The 15,166-nt window shown below is 41.9% G+C and overlaps 2 protein-coding genes across 2 annotated transcripts; one reads left to right on the top strand and one right to left on the bottom strand.

Annotated features, from left to right (window-relative positions):
• The first annotated feature begins 614 nt into the window (after positions 1–614).
• LOC134800070 (gustatory receptor for sugar taste 43a-like) lies at positions 615–10,433 on the top strand. Its single transcript, XM_063772534.1, has 9 exons — positions 615–774; positions 1,425–1,621; positions 3,387–3,531; positions 4,034–4,174; positions 4,889–4,996; positions 5,693–5,869; positions 8,047–8,159; positions 8,773–8,937; positions 9,511–10,433. The coding sequence occupies exons 1-9, from the start codon at positions 762–764 to the stop codon at positions 9,577–9,579; spliced, it is 1,128 nt and encodes a 375-aa protein (XP_063628604.1). The 5' UTR covers positions 615–761; the 3' UTR covers positions 9,580–10,433.
• A 1,221-nt stretch (positions 10,434–11,654) lies between these two features.
• Positions 11,655–14,329, bottom strand: LOC134800340 (testis-specific Y-encoded-like protein 2). Its single transcript, XM_063772841.1, has 4 exons — positions 14,092–14,329; positions 13,524–13,716; positions 12,244–12,365; positions 11,655–11,887 (listed from the first exon to the last, which is right to left on the bottom strand). The coding sequence occupies exons 1-4, from the start codon at positions 14,135–14,137 to the stop codon at positions 11,655–11,657; spliced, it is 594 nt and encodes a 197-aa protein (XP_063628911.1). The 5' UTR covers positions 14,138–14,329.
• Positions 14,330–15,166: the final 837 nt, after the last annotated feature.

Genomic DNA, 15,166 nt, shown 5'->3' with positions numbered 1-15,166 from the left:
CTGACTATCACCGCATAACTACGTATCACCGAATAACCAAGGTTTGCCGTATATAAAGTCACACAAGAGCGTCCACTGATCCGCACCGTGGATTCGTGGACGTGCCGTCCGATGCGTGCGATGCGGCCCTGTGAACGCCTACCTTTCATCAGCACTATTTGGACAATGGACTCGGTAGCCGTTTGGATGATCTAGCCGCTAGACCAGACCACTTCACTACGCTAGACTCTAGCGTAGTGAATTAATGTTGTAAAACTTTCGAGTAGAAGAGTCAACTGACTCTGGACGTTTTGACACTTGGACATATATGCCCCTAAAGGGGGTGACGTGAAGAGCCGTAATTGTATGTTGGCGACGGTTTTCTATATTTTATTAACAATAAATATTCGTTATAATTTCAGCAGATCCCTCTCCAGAATGCGTAGTATCGGGGGCGTTTGCGCTGCTCCTCCGCGCGTCAACATACGCCGGCGTCTGCCCGCTACGCTTTACGCGCACCCCCGACGGCTGGCGTCCCTCTCCCTCCGCCTCCATCGCCGCGGCACAGCGCCTCGTTATGACTGTTTTTAGTGAGTATTCACCTATCTTAATACACTATCATTTCAGCAGATCCCTGTCCAGAATGCGTAGTATCGGGGGCGCTTGCGCTGCTCCTCCGCGCGTCAACATACGCCGGCGTCTGCCCTCTGCGCTTCACGCGCACCCTCGACGGCTGGCGCCCCTCTCCCTCCGCCTCCATCGCCGCGGCACAGCACCTCATTATGACTGTTTTTAGTGAGTATTCACCTATCTTAATACATTATCATTTCAGCAGATCCTCCTCGTATCGGATGCCCTAGCGCCGCTACTCCGCGCGTCAACTTAATATGCCGGCGTCTGCCCGCTGCGGTTCACGCAGACCCTCGATAGTTTGCACCCTTCTCCTTCCACCCCCCTCGCTGCGGCACAGTGTCTTAATCATGATTCATGACTGTTATATGAGTATACCTATCAGTGGCGACGCGTCTAGATTGTTCGTAGGCAAGCCAAGTTGCCCTTCCTTTTCTTCATAAGTTTAAAGAAAATGGCCCAAGGGCCTGAATACCAGACAAGCCTATGGGGATCGAGTTCTATGGACGCTCCGGCACTGATACTTATACCTATTATATCTGCGCGTCAACATACACTGGCGTCTACCGCTACGCTTCACGCGCACCCTCGACGGCTGGTGCTCTCTACCTCTACCTCCGCCCCCCCTCTCTCCAGAATATAATGATAGAATATAAATACAATTATCCTCTTTATTGCACAAACTCAAAATAAATTTATAAGTAAACACATAAAATATAAAGACAGAGGCTCGCTAAAGAGCCATCTTTTCCAGAAAACCTTTAGGTAATGGAGAAATGAAACGCTTAAGAATGTTGGGCAATCTCACCCTCCAGACGCGGTGATGCTGGCAGCCTTTATCCTGGACATCTGCCTAGAGCCCGGACAGAGGATCCGCATCGGCGAGACGACGCTGAAGATGTTCGTGTGGTGCTCCGACATGCTGCTGATGATGATGATCGCCAGCGTGGCCGTCTACATGGCGCCCAAGAGGATGAACCACCTCGTTCACGTGCTGGATCAGTTGCGACAGGTATCTGGCCCCGTAGACAACATGCCAATCCCTAACGCTACGTGGCGAACAAAACGCAACTGTCACTATCACACTAATATGGAAGAGTGATAGAGAATCACAAAGCGATTCGATGGTGAAGCGCAAGAGATTGTCACCTTGGCTAGGCCGCCAGCTCTTACCAATGTGACAATCGTTGATAGAAAACGACAATCGAAACTTGACTTTTTGTATTAGTAGGTTGAGTAAGGTCACTTAGCATGCACTTTAGTCTCAGGCGATGCCGCTTGGCACGATTGTTTCTTAGGTCAAACAAAGCTGATTTGCCCCGGTAGCCGGGAGATCGTACCATGCAGACCCCCCAAAAAGGGGGGGTGAAAGGGTTGGCTCCCCAGGTCCAATCTATGCTATATTCCTTCCTAGTCTTAGCAACTAGGGCAAGTTATATATCATATTCGTATAATTTAGGGACGGGGAATTCATTTTCGAAATAATTATTATACCTTTACATACAAAAAAAAATATTTTTTTACAAAAAATGAAAATGTTATGTAATTTTTTGTGACAATTTTGGATGTTACAATCACAGTGTGGCGATTTGCACTAAATAAAAAATTGGACAATATAGCCCATGTATTCTTTATTCAGAAAAATATCACTTTATTGTAGGCATTCATACATTTTTTCGTAATAAAAAAAATATTTATAGCGCGTGGCGGTAACGATTTCCATACAAATGGAACTATGCCCAAAGTCAAAGATTAAAAATGTTTACTAAAACACTGAATTTGGCATTTTTAAAGTTTAAATATAATGTTTTAATAATTTTGCAGTTATGCCCCCCTGCATAGGAATCTATTTTCAGGGGGAGGGGGGTCAACTATCTCTGTATATTGTACGATAGTCATCTTGGCTAGGCTCCGAGATATTACGCCAATACACGTCAGATGCGCATGCAGTACAGGTGCAGATTTTCCCGAGGGACTACTGGAGCTTATCAAAAAAGGAGTGTACCTACAGGTTTTTAAAGAGTCGACAACGGGCAAGTAACACGCCTGGACTTGCAGGCATCCATAGGCTACGGTGACCGCTTGCCATCATTAAAAAACCTCTGAAGAGCACAGGTCGGTTGTAATATAGTTATGACTAGTTGACTACCTATGTCAGTTGTCCCCTCGCTTGCGTTTTTTTAATAGTTAGGTTTTTCCATAAACGCGGTACTTTTTTAACTAGAAACTGACAGCGACCCTAGACTCACCTGGTGGACGGCGAGAGCCTAAAGGATGACTCACGTTAGACCGGGCCGTGGCCGGGCCGGAGCTTCCGGAGCTTCATTTTCACCACGCACCACGTGATCATCGATCAGCCAGCACAGAAAATGACATATCGGACGCCTCGGCTCGGGCACGGCCCGGTCTAACGTGAGTCATCCTTAAGATGTAGTTCCCTGCTTCAATTATGGCCTATTCACTCTTGCTCTAAGCAGTACCGTCTTTACCATAAGGGCACACGGGGCCCCATCCTCAGGGGGCCCCGAGGGACAGACAGTAACAGTATATTTGATTACCCATAATAAATAGAAGATCATAGTAGGAAAATGTTTTATTCGCTTTCTTTACTTTCCAAAAGGGCCCCAAATTCTTATGTGCCCAAGGGTCCCAGCATAGTTTAAGACGGCCCTGCTAACGAGGCCATACATTTGAAAAAGAAGTAGTGAAGGTTTTTTCCCACATGGATACCTGCAACTTTCGGGGCTATTTTAAAAATCTGCTGATTTTTATTTCAGGTCAGCGGAGAACTCAAAATCAATCCATCGGCAAGGAGCGAAAGGACCAAAACCATTACAATCGTCTGCATACCTTTGTGGGCAGCCTCCATCTTGATAGCAGACTTTTATAGTTTTTTGAGGCCCTTACTGGACGGCAAAATTTGTAAGTACTCTTACCTGTGAGCCATGGAATGTACCTACTCTCCGAGTATGCACGCTCAACGCTGATGCCAACAGTCATACATTTGACTTAACCAATGTATGGCAGTCGATGTCAGCGTAGAGGATAACTCACGCTAGAACGGTCCGGGTCCGACACTTCATTTTCTATGACGGTTAATTGATCAGTGATCACGTAAAATGATTTCTATAGAAAATTGAATAGTAAGAATTCAATTTAGGCATTGTAATATGCCTAAATTGAAGAATAAAGAATTTCACTTTCATTCACACCTAGACTTTTACTTTCACACTTATAAAGGGCTGGATATGATGATGATGATGATTACACCTATAGAATTAATAATGACAGTGTAATATAGGATCACAATACCCACACAACTGATAAGACGACGAGACAATAGATGTGACAGCAAGGTGTCATCTATTGGGCATTAGCATGTCGAGCACTAGTACGTTTACTTTATGAAGAAAATAATTCGCAGGGTACATAATGTGCATGTACGGGCCATACTACGTAGGAAACCTGATGGGAGTGCTTGTTCTTCTGCAATGGAGCTGTGCCGTGCTCGCCGTGCATGCCGCCGTGGTCGCCGTTAATGACGAGCTGGCAACGTTGCGCAGAGGTCAGTACCTGCCAGTTAACTACATCTACATGGGAAACTATGGAACCTGCGGCGGTAGCACGGTCGCACTTTTATCGCTTGTCACCATGCCTGTCACGTTCTAACAAGTATGTAAGTGCGAAAGTGACAAGTATGGCGACAGGCGATGGAAAAGGAACCATGCTGCGCCCGCTGGAAGTACTGTTGCTGCTGCAATGGAGCTCGTGGTTGCTGTTAATGACGAGCTGGCAAAGTTGCGCAGAGGTCAGTACCTGTCAGTTAACTATATCTACATGGGAAACTTTATGGAACCTGGAAGTACTATTGCTGCTGGAACCTGGAAGTACTATTGCTGCTGCAATGGAGCTATGCCATATTGGCCATGGTTGCTCTTAATCATCATGGTAGCCTTTTGATAATCACAATCTTGGATGTGATGTAGGCTTCTTCCCTCTTCTTCCACTCCTGTCGATCTTGTGCCCGATTCATCCAGTCCCACTCAGCGCTGCGGTGGTCTACCGCTCCCTCGGGTGTCCGCTCTGGGCCTTCATTCAAGACGTCGTCTTGTCCAGCGACTCTTGTCTATTCCCGCAATGTGCCCCCTCGCGGTTGCGCTTAATAAGTCTCTAATATGATAAATTACATTCAAATTGATAAAGTCATAGAAGTTACACATACTCATACATTTCGGAGGTGGAAACACATGTTATTTAATTGCATGGCCTCATTTTCCAGCTAAGTTCGAGTTGGAGTCAACTACAGCATTGGAAGACTTGTTGAGGCCACCGAAATCTGAACGCAACACCCTGGTCGACTGCTTCACAAAGCCAGCGAAGACTCCAGGTAACCAATTAATCCAATCCAATCTAATCCAGGACTCCAATCTAGCTATATTCATGTACAGTGGAATAGCGTGAATTAATCTAGCCGTGAGCGAATTCTCACCATGGCCTTCTCGCGAGGCCATTTTCTTTCAATGAGTGTAATAAAAAAGGATGGCTCCCGCGGGCCCCGTTTAGTGCGAGGCCATGGGTGAGAGGCCGCTTCGCCCACGCCTAGCTACCGCTGCTGGTCACCGTTTATCATAGCCTTTCAAGTGGCATACGTCATTTTTGAGTTGTTGGAATTACGATTTCATTTTAATTAATTTTAATTGTGATCAACGGGCAATAGAACACTCAGCATGGCCCGACATAGTCTTGACCATTTTTTTTAATTAAATGCCCAATCGCCCAGCTGATCATTAGATGAGAACAAAATGTTCGTTTGAATTGGCCTCCACCACTTAGTAGTTTTGCCCCTCTTAAATCATTTTTTGATGTAGCCGACTTAACGCCACTGGGATCAGAAATAATGTAACTTAGTCATGCAAAGGTCTATGACCTTATAATTACCTTAGTATAGTTACCTGCTGGAAAAATCCTTTATATTTATTAAAATACCTTACAAATGAAACTGCTACCAAAGATAAAAAAAATCCTTAGTGTGGCAATTTCTTCCAAAGACAATTCCCCAAAAAACCAACCTTTTCATTTTCAGGAGACTCCATGACCCTGTCACAAGCGCAAGCCACCATTCGCCGTCTCGCTCTCACCCACGAGCGTACAAGCGAGCTAACGAGACAGCTGAACGCGTCCAACGGCGTGTTCCTGATGTTCGTTCTCATGTCTACGTTCATCCGGCTGGTGCTGACTCCATACTACCTTCTGCAGAGATGTACGATCATGCTGTCTTACTTTCTCTTTTAGAGTGTGCGACAGCTCAATGCCACCAACTGCTGTTATTTTTTGAACGATCAGTCCTAACTTACCCTAAATATTACTAGGGGACTCCCTCTGGTCGCATAACAACTTTTGTCATATAACACTTTATGCATAAAATTGTAAGTCAGAAAAATCTTTAGTCAGAATTATTCCTGAGCATAACTGGGTTTTTGTCATAAATGAGTTATGACATATTTTTTATAGTCATTAATTTAATTCGCATAAAATTTTAAGTCATCTGCTTGATATCTATAATTGTTTTTCGTTCGAAGTATTGCAGTGCATAGTATTAATATAGACATAAAAAATAAGTCATATTTTTAGTGGTCATAATATGTTTTTTTCATAAATGTTACAAAGCATGAATAATAAATATGTATGGTTGTGAGCCACCTATGAAGCAAATATTTCTTTAGTCATAATCATAACCACAGAAAGACCGTATAAAAGAGGAGATCCAAGGAGCCCTATCCCCTAGGAGAAAGGGTCTTATAAAAGAAATTAATCATAGATATAGATTTATTCAAATAGTAGGTAGGTTAGGTTCGTTAGGTTTCTTTAGATGCCCGAAGGGCAAACCACGCAGAAATAGGAGCCCCGCGTCTCCGTCGAATTAAGTGTTTGGACGGAGATTAAGGCTATCAATAACTAAGTATGCCTTAAACCATTATGGTTGAAAATTATTATGCTACAAAACGTTATACGTAAAAACATTATAAGTATCGATAAATATCCTTTCAGCTGGTATGACATTTGATTCATTATAATCAAAACCTATATGCACAAAAAATATATGACACCTGCTGAGCATGTCATCAAATATTATGGCTAAAAATGTATGACACAATATAATATGACTTTTCATTTGTATGCGCAATCATGATTATGACACAAGTTGTTATGCGCATCAAAGATATGACTTAAACTTGTATGCAACCCAATATGGACCGTATTACTAGTTTTAAACAATTAGGTTTTGACGATTAGTACCTAGGTCATGCTTCTATTTTATAAGTGTAACTCAGTGTGACCGCCTGAAGATGAAAAAAATTGTCGTGAATTTCTTCTCTGTCCTTAACCAATGGTTCATTCGCGTTGAGAATGCAGTAAAATCATCACTGTACGCCGGCGTAGCCACCGCCAATCAAATCGTTCCTAATTAAAAAGTAAGTTCACAGTGCTATGTGACCACAGTTGAAGGCATACTTGAAAAGGAACGATTTTATTGGTTACGAGCATCGCTTAGCAATGCACTCACGAGAACTTTCCAAAGTTGCGAAACTTTCCACATGAGAATTTCTTGGTAACTTCTGAGAATGTTCTCGAGAACGAGAATTTATTTATTTATCGTAGTTTATATACCATGAATATTCACGATAGTTTAGGTGTAGTCCTTACTTCCAGAAAATTCCGACAAACGGTCCGACCTAGGTGGGGGGGGTGCTCGACCAAACGTCATAGACGGACCCTGGCCGTTTTTGACGCCGTCATGTTTTTTAGTTTGTCCTAGCGCGCTGAAATTTTGGTCACGGAATCTCGGGAAAATTTTTTTCATAGGTATCTAGGGGACAGATACCTATGAAAAATTTTTTTTGGAAAAATACTACAATTGCGGGAAAACTGGCCACTTTTATTTTGTATGGCAACTTTTAAACGGTGCGTGATAGGTGGGGGGTGCTCGACCAAATGTCATAGAGGGCTCCGAGACAAAACAAACTGCATTAAAAAAAAAAACAAAATGACCGACTTTATTTTTTAAATTTTCAAGTTGTTCCGAGTGCGCTGAGATTTGGCATGGCGGAAGACAGAGGCCTCTAGATTACTATGAAAAAAAAATTTTTTTGGAAAAAATCTAAGATGGCGGAACAATAATTTCCATGTTGCAGGAATGTTCTGATAACGTTTCCGCTTTTTGGGAATGTTCTGCAATTTGTACATTGCTAGCATCGCTATTAGGCTGGCTGACAATTATGATTTTACTGCATTCTTAACGCGCACGAACTATGAACTGTATATTGTTTTTTTTTTTCTTTTTTCTAAGCCCCCGCGATGGCTCTGGCCCTCAAATTGAAAAGCACTGAGATAAACCTAATGTAATAATACTAATAATACTTACTATATTTCCCTCAGTTGACCATGATGAAAGGATCATTTACGAGTTGCTATTACAAATCAACTGGAGCTTGTTCCACGTCGTCACACTCCTTTTGACGATAGAACCTTGTCACTGGACACAGGAGCAGGTAATCCGCATTTAAACTTAATGCTTAGACCTACTAGAGGTCGCTCTCTAGACTGTCTCTGTATTATTATACTGTTCGGAGCAGTCGCAAGCCAAGCGCTTCTGGACTAATCTGGACCACTGAGTGATTTACCAATATCTAAATGAGCCTGGCAACGTCATCTCAAAACTTCGTAGATATTTATATAGAATTTCATTCTATATTTATAACAGCCATTGGAAAATATTCTTTTGCTTACCGTATTCTTGGGCTTAATTACAAGCTTTTATTTATTTAGTTTCACTTGTCCCGTTGTCTGTAATCAAATCTTGCAAATTAAATTAAACCCACCTCCCGGTTTCCGATGAAGCTGAAAATTTGCTTGCATATGTAAATCGGGTGACAATGCAATATTATGCATGGTACCATCGAACTGATCTGATGGTGGAGATAGGAGGTGGTCACTGGTCGTAGGAACTCTGTGATAAAACAACGCAATCAAATTTTGTTTGGGGTTGTTAGAATTCTCTCGATGATTATTAGCTGCCTGTGGAAAGAAAAGTACAGTTAGTAAAAGCTTGTACCGAAAATGAGATTTATGCATAAAACTTATATTATAATCATGTTAAAACAGAGGGAGCGCACCCAGATCCTGCTAAGCCACTTGATCGTGCACCTGGCCCCGAAATGCGAGCGGCTCTCGAAGGAGCTGGATCAGTTCGCCAAGCAGATCCTACTCAGCAACGCCAAGTACATGCCACTCGGAGTCTACGCGTTAGCACGGCCGCTGATGGCTACGGTATGTTGTTCCATATCTCGGAAACATGGGGTCCCCGACCTTTTGGAGGCGTACGTGGGCCGAAGCCAACATCGCAGAGGTCGAATTTAAACTGTTGTGAGACATACTAATATTGAATAATTTTACGGTTTAGACTCACTTGTTTTTAGTCACTCGCGCGACATGTTTCGGAGAGCCTAGGTCTCCTTTCTCAAGCACTAACAGTGCGAGCAGCGTTCACGACGGCCGTGTATCCCGTACTGCGGCTCACCGGGTCGCACGCTGCGCGCGCGAGTAACTAAAAACAAGTGAGTCTAAACCGTAAAATTATTCAATCGCAGAGGTCCTTTAAGACAAGTTTGATGTCATGTAGAACTCTTGCTGGAACCCATTCACTGGTACAACAATCTTAGATATAATACCCGTGAACCGGTCTCAGCAGGCATTGGGGCTATTGTAACAAAAATATTTCAAAGAGTTAAGGACTATGGATGGAGTTTGGCTGGTGCTTAAGTTTGGGCTATTGTAAAGAGGTCCGGACAGGGCCAGAGTTTAATCGACAAACTAAACTGATTACTTTTCTTTTTATTGCAGATTTTGGGCGGAGTAACTACTTACCTGGTGATAATCATCCAGTTTCAGAAGATCTCTGACCAACTTTAAGATTTAATCGTAAATTAGGAACCAATGTCAAGACAACGCATTTCCCTGAATTCACATCACACGAGCTGATTATTGCCTGATTTTCTATGATCACTTAATAAATTCAGATATTCCGTGACCATAGAGATATTTAGAGAGATTCAGGCACTGAATTACTGAAAATTTCAGCTTGTGCGTGGTGTGCTGTGGCTTTTCCAGACTTGGCGGTACTATATCAGTATCAATATACTACCAGGCATATTCTAATTTTAATTAAAGGATATAAATTCGATCTGGATTAGATAGGTATGGATCGAATTCATATCCTATAATTAAAATTAGAATACGCTTTGATCGCAAACTCGTGGGTTCGGCTCTCGCCCACTTAATCTCGCCGATCAGTTAAAAAATCTGCGTAATGTACTTACTTACCGATTCCGTATTGCTAAGACCCACTTGCACCATCCCACTAACCCGGGGTTAAGCGGTTTAACCGTCAACCCAGTATCAAATTGTACTGGTAACCATGGTAACTCCAGGTTTAACCGGTTAACCCCGGGTTAGTGGAATGGTGCAAGTGGGCCTAAGGGTGGTATTCCACCTAGCACCTGTCCAATTTCTTTGTCCAATGCGTCTCACTCTCTCATTAAGCAAAATGTGAGACAAAATACACATTGGACCAATATATTGGACAGATGGAATACCACCCTATAAGTAGTTCGTTTTTTTTAGCATTAGAAAAAAGGTAAACAATCTTGATGTGTCTTCTAATTGAAAAACACGTTTTAAAAATAAGTCACGGCAAATATGTAACAATTATAAATCTAACACGATCATTTATATTCTTCTGCTTTCATAAGTAATAGTTACTGATTTTAAATGATCGGTTTTCAATTAAAAGACATGTCAAGATCGCTTATCTTCTTTCTAGTGCCAAAAAAACGAACTATAAAGTCAAGAAAAAGCTTACAAAACTAAATAAATACCTATATGAATAAATGTTGTTTGAATAGTAATATAATAGGTATGTGTTATCCTTCACGGTCGAATTAAGTAAATTTGTGTTGTGAATTAGGATCAGACTAGTCTCAAGGACTCGAAGTTTCAAGGCTAAATTAGCTCTTACTAGAACGCTCGCTTTCGCCTTGAGTACTTAAAGTGGGATCCAGGTAGGGTTGCCAGATGGTCGGGATTTGGCGGGATTCTCCCGATTTTTAGCAAGTGTTCCCGATTCCCGACAAAGTGTTAAGTGTCCCGAAAAACAGCTTCTCGTTATAAAGAAATAATTTCAAGTTCCGAACTGTCGTCGAGCGAGCGAGCGACCCGCGTCGAGCACGAGCGCGCGCGTGGCGAGAGACCTGAGCTGACGTAGAGCCAATAATGTAAAATATCGTTGTTTTTAATACAATTACTTTAATTTGAATGTTTCTTTTTCCCGACTTAAGCCCCAAAATCCCGAAAAATGTATATTTTTTCCCGAAAATAGCGCCTTTCGATCTGGCAACCCTAGATCCAGGCGGGACAAGTTTTGGCACAATCTGATTAAAATTGTCAATTTAATAGTGAGGCACGGACGCAATAATGAACTCAAGGACATTCCACTATTAAATTTGGAACGTGTGGTCGCTAGAGAGGTTGACGTCAATTTAATTTATGATCAAAATGGTGTCATCTTCAACTTTGATTATCCCATGGCGTCAAAGTAATGCGTAAATAAGATGATTTTGACTAACGAGACGGTAAGTTAAGTAATTGTCCACGACATATATCCGAATAACCACAAATAGAGTAAAGTTAGACTAAGAAAAGTCTGCAGCGATTCTGATAGCCCACGCAGTGTTATTTATACGTCATAATTTCATAGACGTTTGACGTTTAAAATAACACTCGCACTGCGTGGGCTATCAAAATCGCTGCAGACTTTTCTTGGTCTAACTCTAACTGACTTGACCACTAAATTTCATTTCTTCCGCTACAATCATTCATTAGGGGATGGATTTTAAATAAAACTGCCAATATTGCTGCAGACAAACTAAAAACACAATATTTATTAAATGCCAAATTACTTATTTTAAAACTGATTCCACAAAAAAATCTTAATTATTGTCATAACTGAACGAGGGACTATCCCCTTCCACATCATAATTGTCCACCCTATCCCCCTCTTTGTCCATATCTTCCGTCCCCTTCTCCTCGTACCGCTGCGCGTTGTCATCCGTGTCACTGCCGGCGGTGCTCCCTCGTTTCTCTCCCTCGCTCTCGTAGTATTCCCCGTTGTTGTCCTGCTCTTGCTGGCCGTAATGGTCCTCGCCGGCTTGTTGTGCTGCCTCTGTAAAATAAGGTTATATATATCTAATATCAGAATAAAAAGCGCATCATGCATATAATAGGGTATTTGAGTGTATTTAAAATAAATTATTTTACACCATGCAAGAAATGAAGCACCAGAAGATTAATAAAGAAACATAGACAGCAGTTATTTTTAGACTCTATTTCTATTTTAAAACACGTATAAAACTATAAAGAGTAGGTAATTTGATTGTGACGTCACATGCTAGTGTTTCATATAAATTCCATAGAAGCAAAATCGTTCTGACAATTCGAAAAAAGAAACTCATTTGACTAGTAGTCAAATACCCTATATTGTATTGATGTATTGTATTGTAGTGCACAATAGTGACGTACCAGTGTCCTCTTTGTCGTCGTTGTAACGGTCTTCAGTGTTGTCAGCGTTAGTTTCTTGTTGATTCTCCTGATATTCCTTTTCGTTTTCGTATTGGTCTTGGTTTTTCTCTTCGTTCTTTTCTCTGTATCGTAAAGAGTAAAAATATTATTATTACTACTTTTACATTGCATTTTTTTTACAAGAAACATTAGCACTTAAAAATCTGAATATAGCCAAAGAATGTATTATTAAATATTATATTATTGTGAATAGGGTTGTTGACACATGTGAATTTCATAACTAAACCTAGTTAAATAGACAGAAAGTGAGCAAATTATCACAAAATTGGAAACTTAATAAATTGGAATAGTAAAAAAATCACCTCAAAGTTCATAATTCAACATTTTTTTTACATCCAAAAAGGAAAAATACAATGGGACCATCCGATTCCTAACATTTTACTAAAAAAAATATTGTATACCTAGCAACTTTATACATATACGTAATATTTCACCGACAAAATCAAAATATCTTTGTTTTCCATACATCGAAATGGCTTTTTTTACATGGTGACGTCACACGTCACGATGTATTGCCATTTTGTTAGGAGCGTTTCGTCAGTAAAGTGCGATTGTCAGACTTTGAATATAATTTGTAACTTTTGTATTCCTTTAAGGAGTTTAAGGCAATGGGTCCAATATAGACATTTGATCCTCATAACAAATCTGATCGACTGATACCATTAATAAAAAATTGCCAACTAGCCTATTGGTAAGTATTTAAGAGCGTATTAGATTAATACATTAGGACTACAGAATAGGGACTATCATTCGACAACAGGTACAAAAAAAGAATTTCTCCAGCAGTTCACCTGCGTTCCTCCCCCTTCTCGTAGTCGTCCTCCCCTCTGCTCCCTTACTTCACGCCCTCCCTATTCCAGTAGCCTGACTCATCATCAGCCCGGTCCTGCAGCTCCTGGCTTCGCTCGGCGGAGTAGTCGGGGAACTCTGCCTCCATCTTGTCAGGGGATCGGGCGAGGCGGTAAAGGCTTACCACACAGCAGGCAGGGCAGGGTGCAGGCGCACGTGGTAGGGATCATCATTCGACGCCAGAGGTATAGAAGAACCGACCGATACCTTCAAACCTTCAAGAAAAGGGCGTAATCCCATCCTCACTTAGAACCCCTCTTGTGTCGTTGGGTAGCGGTAATCGCTTACCTTTAGGCGATTCGAAAGAAGAAGAAAATTCGCGTCCTCGTTTGCGTCCTATATAAAACAGAAGAATTTCTCCAGCAGTTCACCTGCGTTCCTCCCCCTTCTCGTAGTCGTCCTCCCCTCTGCTCCCATACTTGACGCCCTCCCTGTTCCAGTAGTCTGACTCATCATCAGCTCGGTCTTGCAGCTCCTGGCTTCGCTCGGCAGAGTAGTCGGGGAACTCTGCCTCCATCTTGTCAGGGGACCGGGCGAGGCGGTAAGCCTGCACGTTGAGATTTGCTGGAAAAAACAGTCTTTTGTAGGTAATTTACAATAATTTGAAGGGTGTCATTTTCCTCGTGTTATCCCGGCATTCTGCCACGGCTCATGGGAGCCTGGGGTCCGCTTGGCAACTGATCCCGAGAATTGGCGTAGACACTAGTTTTTACGAAAGCTACCATCTGACCTTCTAACCCAGAGGTTAAACTAGACCTTATTGGGAAGTACAGGTTTTTAAAGGGTCGGCAACGCGCATGTAAAACCTCTGGAGTAGCTGCAGGCGTCAATAGGCTACGGTGACTGTGCTTACCATATCTTACCGTATGCTTGTTTGCCACCGACATGGTATTAAAATAATGGTAAAGGAAGAATTATAAATTAATATGGGTTGCTTACCACCAACGCAGACGACCAGAGCGAGACAGACTCTTGCTGAAGCCATTTTCGGAATTCGTACCAATGCTTCAAGGCATCATCTTTTTATATTCTTCGGGCCTTTGAAGCTCCACCGCATTATTATTGGATAACGTATTTGCTGATAGCTCACACGCAACTTAGATAAAAGTACGTACTTATATGGAAATTTGTAATTACTTGACCTACTTTGAAAGAAATTAAATATGATTATAAGTGAGTGTGACACCAATTATAGTTATTATCATCATCATCATAGTAATTATACATACTACTCTGGGATACCTTAAAATCTTAGAGCATTTAATAACTGGAGTCGCCTTTGAGCTTACCCCTCTGCCGAAAAACTTGCACAATTCTGCAAACTTTTGTATGGACTGACATGGCTATTTGTACGTTACGTACAAATCATGTAAAAATAGCAATACATTTGACGTCCCCTCCCCCGCAAAAATCGGCAGACTATTTCGTAAAGAAAATGACAGCGATGACATCTCCAGTTACTAAATGCTCTAAGCTTAAAATATTACACATCTGCAGAGTTAAGCAGTACTTACATATTTCCAAACCACCCAGCACGGCTACGACTAGCTCTCTTAGGGCCGGTACAGACAGACTGCAACCCGACTGCAATTTGTATGGGAACTAAACGTCTTTCGAACGGGCCGCTCGATGACGGCTGTCTTCGCGGTAGCAAACCGTGTTTTAGCTGTCAGAAATCCCCGCAATTGACGAACTTCGATATTGGCGGTAGGCCCCCTGTACGTCGACTGCACGTCAACTGCAACGCCGGCGCGCAGTTCGCATAAATGTTGCAGCCGGGGTGCAGTCCGTCTGTAATTATCAAGCCGTCAACTCCACACTGAGAGAAAAATCATCACCAGGAATTAAAAAACAGTTCTGTACTGGGGGAAAAAATGAAGTTTAGTAATAATTATGGACGTTTCACTATTTCTGTAAAGTTTATTTATTTCTACAAACAGCTCAGTAATCCTAAATCTAATTTCAACAAACAGATAATAGAAATTGCAAGAACTAATAGAAATTGCAAAAGTCA

Source organism: Cydia splendana, chromosome 19 (assembly GCF_910591565.1).
Source record: "Cydia splendana chromosome 19, ilCydSple1.2, whole genome shotgun sequence".
Taxonomy (NCBI): domain Eukaryota; kingdom Metazoa; phylum Arthropoda; class Insecta; order Lepidoptera; family Tortricidae; genus Cydia; species Cydia splendana.
This window is presented reverse-complemented; position numbering and strand designations above follow the sequence as displayed.

Excerpts from the sequence above, each read along its gene's own strand:
- LOC134800340 (XM_063772841.1), bottom strand. The coding sequence starts at position 14,137 with ATGGCTTCAGCAAGAGTCTGTCTCGCTCTGGTCGTCTGCGTTGGTG. Across the intron at positions 13,717-14,091 it reads TCTGGTCGTCTGCGTTGGTG|CAAATCTCAACGTGCAGGCT; the intron begins GTAAGCAACCCA and ends TGTTTTTTCCAG. Across the intron at positions 11,888-12,243 it reads CGACGACAAAGAGGACACTG|AGGCAGCACAACAAGCCGGC; the intron begins GTACGTCACTAT and ends CTTATTTTACAG.
- LOC134800070 (XM_063772534.1), top strand. Across the intron at positions 3,532-4,033 it reads CTTACTGGACGGCAAAATTT|GGTACATAATGTGCATGTAC; the intron begins GTAAGTACTCTT and ends AATAATTCGCAG. Across the intron at positions 4,997-5,692 it reads AAAGCCAGCGAAGACTCCAG|GAGACTCCATGACCCTGTCA; the intron begins GTAACCAATTAA and ends TTTCATTTTCAG.